The following is a 7,874-nucleotide window of genomic DNA, read 5'->3' as shown; positions in this document are numbered from 1 at the left end:
TGTGTCCTCTGCTCCACCCTGGCCTTCCCTGTGTCCTCTGCTCCACCCTGGGCAGAGTTAGGCCCTCTCCTCCCTTCTTGATTTGGAGTCAAAGTGCTTTTCTCACACAGGGAGTGGTGGTTCATGAGACTTCGGAGCGTGTGGCAGTTGATACAATGCCATGCTGGAACTTGCTTGCCTAGGGCTTCCTTGGTCAGCTTTCCAGTTGTTTCTGTTCTCCATGGGTAGTCTTCAAGTGAGAAAAGCCAAGTGCTTTGTACTCTGATGTGGTGTAACCGACTTATTTAGTCAACTGCTTCATACATCTTACTAGATATAGTGACACTGTTTAGGGAAAGTAGGCCAAAGCCGATTCCGTTGCGTTTATTTTGGCAATAAGCTTAAGAGCTAGTCCTTAGAGGCCTAGGTATGAGTCTGTCCGTATGGTGTCTGCAAATTGGAAAGCGGCTTCCAGTTGATTAGCACTTATATTTTGAAAAGGAGTGAGCACTGCATTATATACAAGAGTCTGAAATGCCGCTCTGAGAGAACTGTGTCTCCCTTTTTGAGCCCTTGAAACTTTAGAGTCCTTGTACGCTATACTCTCCGGTCAGTGCAGTGAAACTTAGATCAGACCTCTCTGTGATTTCTCCTTAGTGCTGGGGAGACGACCTACAGTCTGGAACATGCCAGTGACCTCCGAGTGGAAGTGCAGAAAGTGTATGAGCTGATAGATGCTTTAAGGTAAGGTTTATCAGGTGATGTCTTACCTGCTGCCTTGAGTGGAGGAGGTGCTGTTCTAATGAGGTTGTGGGAGGCTAGCAGACCTGAGCTTACCTAGAGTCCTGGTGACAGTGTGTATGTGTGAGGAGGAGGCTGAGGAAGGTGCCAGATCTGGCACTCAACTCGTATCAGTAACTTTTGGTTAAGGATTTCTAATGTTCATTATTATTAAAGGAATAGGAACTAATTATTAACACCAGCTGTATGCCAGCCACTGGATATTGAGAGTAGCTCGTTTATTCTACCAAAGTTACCCTGTGAGGTAGGGATTAACATCCCCATTTTATAGGTAAGAAAATGCACCATAGCTAGCAAAAGTGGCAGACTTAGGATAGAGACCTAGATTCTGTCTTCAAGTTGATGGCTGCTTTTTTTTAACTGTGGACTCGCCGTTGGTGTTAAATCAGCCCTTTGAGGTATAAGAAATACAGTGACTCAGGCTGAACTGAGATGAGGAATCCTTGTCCATCTGTATACATAGGACTGGCCACATAATTTGCAGGGCCTGGTACAAAATGAAAATGCAAGTCTTTTGTTCAAAATTATTAAGAATTTTAAGACAGTGACAGCAGACTGTTAAACCAAGCACAAGGCCCTTCCAAGACCAGACCCTGTGTGGCTACACAGGTCAATCAGCCATGAAACTCGCCCTACATGTGTAGTCAGTCCCTCAGTGGGCGAGTATTTGTCATGTACCCTGTGCTGTGTTAGGGGACTTGGGTATAGCCAAAGGGTAAGAAACAGGCTTTGCCTTCACGGACACTTCAGTGGAGTCTCTAACTTGTCTCCTTCACAAATCTTCCTGATGTACAAGCCTGGCAGCTTAGAGACTTTTCACCCTTGTTTCTGAGTTTGGCAGCATCTGTTACATTGATGTGTTTGTTCCAATTCAGTAAGAAGATCTTAACCTTAGGCTTGAACCAAGACCCTCCACCACATCCAAACACCTTGCGGCTGCAGAGGATGATCAGATACTCAGCCACACTTTTTGTGCAGGTAAAGCCATCGTGGGGTGGCATAAACATCACGCTTGTCTACCCTGCTCTTCTACTGCATAGAGGGCAGACCGTGCCAATGACTTGTTTATTTTTTATTTATTATTTTTTGAGATTATAAATGCATTATGCCATATTTAGAGAAAAATCTGGATTTCAAAGAAAAGTAAAACTACTTTTAACCCTGTGTCCCCAGTACAATCACACATCAGTCTGGTATATTTTCTTCTTTTTTTTCCATTTGCATTTGTTGTATAGAGTAGTTATAATAATGTATATTTGCAAATTTATGTCTTCTCTTTTTTTCCCTGAATTTCATGTCATGAGCACTTTTTTACATAGTCTTCAAGTGTGTGAATGTGTTGAATGGCTATAGAGTATTGCTTTGACTGTGTATACCATCCTTTATTAGCCGTTCCCCTTTCATTAGGTATTTGACAGACTCCCCTCTTGCTGTTGTGATCACTGCATGATGGAAGTCCTTGTACATAGCATTTCTTCCTTGGGGATAAGCTCTGAAGGGGCTCTTCCTGGGCCGTTGGTTGGGACTAAACAGCTGATTGTTCAAGGGCAGGCTAAACCTAGGTGGTTAGATCTGAGTTGTTTCTACCTCAGAAAGCCCCTTCTGAGAGTCACAGTTGACAAAGTAATCTAACAGAATCCTACTGGGTTAGTTTCCCGACACCGTATTGTAGAGAATTAGGCCCTTTCTCCTTTGGATTAGTGACTATTCTCCAGTCATTTGGTGAGTGCTACTGTGTACCAGGCAATGTTCTAGGTGTTAGGTGTCCTACTGTGAGCAAAAAGACAAACGTTCTTGTTCTCATAAAGTTTATATTCTAGGGAGGGCGATAGACAAGAAACAACGAAAACATCTAGCTTATAAGATCGTGAAACGTGCTGTGGAGAAATGTAAAGCTGGGAAAGGGGGGCGTCAGGTGGAGGCTCACCAATTTAGATAGAGTGGGCAGGGAAAGGCCTCACTGAGAAGGTGAATTATTGGGATGCTGGTATTGATCATTCATAAGGGAAAGGCAGCCCATTTGGAAGGTGACTCTCTTGCGCGATTTAAGAGTTAGGTCCTTTCCCACTACTGATAATTAATGTACTGCCTAAGGGTGGAGTGGCTTAGCTTAAGGGGACTCTCATCATAGGGCTTAAGGTTCATTTTTTCCCTAAAAAGGTTAAAGTGCAAAATTGTCTGTGACTTCCTGCAGGAAAAATTGCTTGGTTTGATGTCACTGCCCACCAAAGAACAGTTTGAGGAGCTGAAAAAGAAAAGGACGCAGGAGATGGAGAGGAAGAGGATCCTGGAGAGACAGGTGAGTGAAGCGCAGGGACGCTGGCGGCTGGCTTCCTCCTTGTGCTCTCTTGAGCACAGAGGCCTGTGCAGGCTCCTAAGAGATCCTGTGAGGTTGTAGGAAATCAGAACCTCTCACACGCTCTGGTTTGCCTTTTTCTCCTGTTTTGGACTGACAGTCATCTGTAGACACCAGAATAATTGTTTGTTTCTCTCTCTAGGTCCTAGTTTTCTTTCAGAGGTTCTGCTGATTTTCTCCTGTCCAGAATACCATAGGCAGTTCTCCCTCTAGTACAGGTTGCAGGGGACCCAGACACCAGGGAGTTCTTTCTAGAACACTTTAGAATATGCAGTATTAAAGAGAAAAAAATTATGCATTTAATATTGTGTGAGATTCTAGTGAAGATGACTGGTAATAGACCTCAGAGGTTTAAGTATACAGTCAGTGAATCTATGATTGAGAAAATCTTACCCTTTAAGTTATTATTATTCATTATTTTATTTTGAAAATCAGGCTTGTTCCTCTTCTCCTCCTGAAAACAAAAGCACAATTCAATTTTAGCAGTTGGCTGTCTTAGTCCTGAGGTGGGCAGTTGGAGGTCTCACTGGCGCAGGGAGAGCAGGACCACAGAGGGCAGCTGACTATGTGGCTGCTGTTGGCTTGGTGACTGTGTCTCTTCTCTTTGGCTTTGGTGTCTCCCCAGGCTGCCCTGGAATCCCAGCGAAGGCTTGAGGAAAGGCGGAGTGACCTGGCGTCTCGTGCGGCCAACGGGGAGGTGGTGACCCTTCGAGGGGGCCCTGCCCCCTTGAGAAAGGCTGAGGGCTGGCTCCCGCTGTCAGGAAGTCAGGGGCAGAGTGAAGACTCAGACCCCCTCCTCCAGCAGATCCACAACATCACATCATTTATCAGGCAGGCCAAGGCTGCGGGCCGGACAGATGAAGTGCGCACACTGCAGGAGAACCTGCGGCAATTGCAGGATGAGTATGACCAGCAGCAGACAGAGAAGGCTATTGAGCTGTCCCGGAAGCAGGCTGAGGAGGAGGACCTGCAGCGAGAACAGCTGCAGATGCTGCGTGAACGTGAGTGGGAACGAGAAAGGGAGCAGTTCCGGGCGGCATCCCTGCACACACGGACTCGGTCCCTGGACTTCAGAGAAATCAGGCCTTTTCAGCGGGAGCCCGGCAGAGAGCCTCGCACCCAACTTGCTCATGTTTTGGATCTAGGCTCCTCCCCAGCTCAGAGCAGTGCAGCTGCCAAGACCCTTTCACCCAGCTCAGTTCTTGAGCCCATCAGCCTGTGGTCTGGGCCCCCAGCCCTTGGCCAGGAATTCTTCCCCCAGACCACCATATCACAGCAAAATGAGGTGCCCTCCCTAAATCTCTTTGATAAGGAAGACCTTTCCAGCCCCACAGCAGAGGGCACTGCCAGCCCACTTGCCGCAGAGCCTTCCTTTGGTCCTTCAGCCCGCATCCTCAAAGAGTACAATCCTTTTGAGGAAGAAGAGGCAGTGGCAGGGAATCCCTTCACTAACCCAGACAGTCCAGCACCCAACCCCTTCGACGAGGAAGATGAGCGTCCCCACCAAAGTCCCTCAAGCCCTCCTGTTCCTGGCAACCCCTTCGAGGAAGCTACCTGTACCAACCCCTTCGAGATGGACAGTGACAGTGCGCCAGAGAGCGAGGAGCCCATAGAGGAGGAGCTCCTCCTCCAGCAGATCGATAACATCAAGGCGTACATCTTTGATGCCAAGCAGTGCGGCCGCCTGGATGAGGTGGAGGTGCTGACAGAGAACCTGAGGGAGCTCAAGCGCACCCTGGCCAAACAGAAGAGGGGCGCTGACTGACTAGTGGGTGGGCAGGGCACCTTTGGGCTCAGGGCCTGGCAAGAGCTAGTGGAGCAGGAGAGAGGGTTGTGGGATTGATGGGGAAAGAGGAAGGACGAGAATTAAGATGCACACAGGTTAGGAGAGGGAATCTGCTATTTTGTGCACTTGGAGATTTTCCACTACAGTTGAATAATAAAATGGGAACTAGAACAGGGAGAATCAGCACTCATTTGCTGTTTTTCCTGTTTTTTTTTTTTTAATTGGATTTTCCCTTTAGAAGGGATTTTAAATTTTAGTAACAAGATATAACTAAATGCTGTTCTTTTGGGCCCAGGGCAGAAATGGCTGCCATGCACCTCGTGGGTCCATGTGCTCCTGCCTAGTCTTTGGTCATTATGCAGTATTATAGGGCTGCTTTATATAGGGCCCTTCCTTTAGCCAGGACAGACAAGACAGATTCCTTTAAACTGCTCTGTTCTGGCCGAAGTCTGTCCCCTTTAGGCTATGGGTTCGTTTCACCTGGGACTTCCTCTGCCCTGCTGGGCACATCCTAATTGTACAACGGAAGGGGGAGGCACTGCTATGAAAGCACTAGTTTAGGCCCAGGAGAGCCCAGCACCGCTTTTTTTTAAGAGTAGGTGATAGGGATGAGGTTTCGCCAGGATCTGTTTCCCTCTCAGTTTAAGTTCTTGTTTGTCTCTTTCGGGAAGTTAAACTCCCAGTGCAGGGTATCACTGTGAGTCTGATCATGAGCTTTTTAGAAAATAGGAGTGGTTAACTTTTGGTTGATAGAGGTTAGGTATTATTTGGGAGAAGAGTCTCTACACAAACATTGCTCTGTTGAAACTGAATGGCTGCTGGAACAATTGTCTGTCCCTGGAGAAACCTCCCTCTAGAGCTTTGGCAAAATTACCCTGGCCTGGGCTCTTTCAAAGGCCCCAGACTATAATTTAGGAATTGGTGATCAGGACCTTTTGTGGAATATTGTTGGGAGAGTGGAAGCTTCCCTGAGTCAGAAGATAAATTCAAATAATTGCCAAGGCTAGTTGATCAGCCTTCTTCTCTTTTGGTTCATCCTGTCAGGACAGGGGCACTGGTGAGATATTTTCTTACCAATGTTTAGTATTAAGAAACTGAAATGTTTGAAGAGGCACAACCCAGGATTTTTCTGATAGCACTGCAGTACTTGAACTTTTCCCCAATTAAGGGCAAAAAGGGAAATTGTTAATTTAGCTCTGGTGCTTTGGTTTACAGGAACATAACCCTTAACTGATGTCTGACATGATACCCAAGTGTGCTCAGCTTTGGGTAGAATTCCTGCAATTATGCTTGTGAATTAATGAACAATAACTAGCCACTAGTCACTTTAAACCCCTTAACTAACTCTGGGTCATAACTCTCATTGGTTACTGATGTGAGAGTCAAAATTCATTTTGTTCCTTTCTGGGAAGACCCCTGTTGATCTTGGGAATGTCTGAAAAACATTGTGGTGTAAAAATAAGCTCTATTTGTGTTGACACTATTCACATTTCTTTAGTACCTGCTGGATCTTTGGGCTGAATGAAAAGGTCCTGTCTAGGGGCGTGGGAATGGGGAGTGGGTAGAGGGTATATGGAGGACCTTCATATTTGGGTTCTGCTCATAAAGAAAAGTGAGTGGGGTACTGTCCTCAGCCAGTTACTAACCTTGCTGATTGTCCTGGGGGTTTTCGGAAGTCGGCACCCAGGCATCTAAAATGTTGCCTGGTACAGGCGTCTTTTCTCCCTCGAGGTCCGTTCCCTTCATGCTATCCTGGAGGGTTTTACGAATGGTTGCATGCTGCTCCCTGCTCAGTCCGTCATTTCTCTCTGACTGAAGCAGAGGAAGCTCTCTGCACCAAAAAGCAGGTAGTTCCAGAAGCTAAATGCTACTTTCCGTCACAATTACTTTTCTTATGAGAATGTATCTCTCTTAATTAGCTGGTGGTTTCAATTAAGATGAGTTTACTCAACATGCCCTTCCCCTGAAATCAACCACAGGTAGCAGTCTGAAGGAACTAAGAGCATTGAGAACCACACATATAAGAAACATTTTTTAAAACTAAAAAAAAAATCACTGAATATACTAAACCAAACTAAAACTGTTTGATGTGATGGAATTCTTCCATGGCTGTATTCTAGAATCATAGACACGACAGGAGTTAGAATTCTCTACCCGTCAGCAGTACCATTTCCCAGAACTCACACAGGCACAAAGTTGGATTCACAGAGACGAGGTAACGTCAGGGGGAAGATGGCCTATGAACTGCAACCACAACTTCAAGTTCTTACCTTGTGAATGTTTCACTGCCTGCAGTCCTTCAAGGCAAACAGCTCATCTCATCAGAAGATGGTGCAGTGTCGGCAGATCTCCCTAGATGTAGACCGTATGTGGAAGAGACTTTGGGGATTCAGGCATCTAATGAAGTTGGCTTTTCCCGTTTATGCCTTGTTTGTATTTTTCCCTGTCTAATACACTAAGGACACTTACTCATTAAACTTGCAGCTCAATGTGTCTTTGCTGTTCAGATACTAAAATGTACCTGAGTCATCATGAGCCATGTGGTAAGTTGAACATTGGCATAGTTAGGTGATGGGACTCAAAGTGAGAAGCTGGTCTCTTTACCAGGTCACAGACTGGGGTAGCAGATTGTGCTGGTCATCTGACAGTGATGGACAAAGGTCACTGATTTGCATGCACTACTCTGGGGCCTTGTATTGAAACCTTTTTAAAAAAATAAAATAACGAATGTTAGTGGTTGGGGATGTGTGTTTGTGTCTGTGCGTGTGTGTTGCAAGTGAGAATCACCAGGTAACATCCCTCCTCTTTCTTAATGACCATCTGAGTAGCTCCTGTGTTTAACTGTTTGGTTAAGGTCTTCAGACAGAGTCAAGGTCACTGGGCTCTTAAGAGGACAAATGTGGGTTCCAGTTCTGCTCTTATCCCAGTTATTCCTGCAGTGTTGATTAAATG

General features: G+C 45.9%; 1 protein-coding gene across 1 annotated transcript in view; it reads left to right on the top strand.

Annotated features, from left to right (window-relative positions):
• The window catches only part of RBSN (rabenosyn, RAB effector), a 24,315-nt gene extending 16,654 nt beyond the window's left edge, over nt 1-7,661 (top strand). The window contains exons 9-12 of the mRNA XM_046669715.1: nt 637-723; nt 1,656-1,758; nt 2,975-3,079; nt 3,762-7,661. Coding sequence (XP_046525671.1) covers nt 637-723; nt 1,656-1,758; nt 2,975-3,079; nt 3,762-4,901 — 1,435 coding nt within the window. The 3' untranslated portion in view covers nt 4,902-7,661. The remainder of the gene's footprint in view (nt 1-636; nt 724-1,655; nt 1,759-2,974; nt 3,080-3,761) is intronic.
• The last annotated feature ends 213 nt before the right edge of the window (nt 7,662-7,874 follow it).

This window comes from Equus quagga, chromosome 1 (assembly GCF_021613505.1).
Source record: "Equus quagga isolate Etosha38 chromosome 1, UCLA_HA_Equagga_1.0, whole genome shotgun sequence".
Taxonomy (NCBI): domain Eukaryota; kingdom Metazoa; phylum Chordata; class Mammalia; order Perissodactyla; family Equidae; genus Equus; species Equus quagga.
The sequence above is the reverse complement of the archived record's forward strand: the minus strand, read 5'-3'. Positions and strand labels throughout refer to the sequence as shown.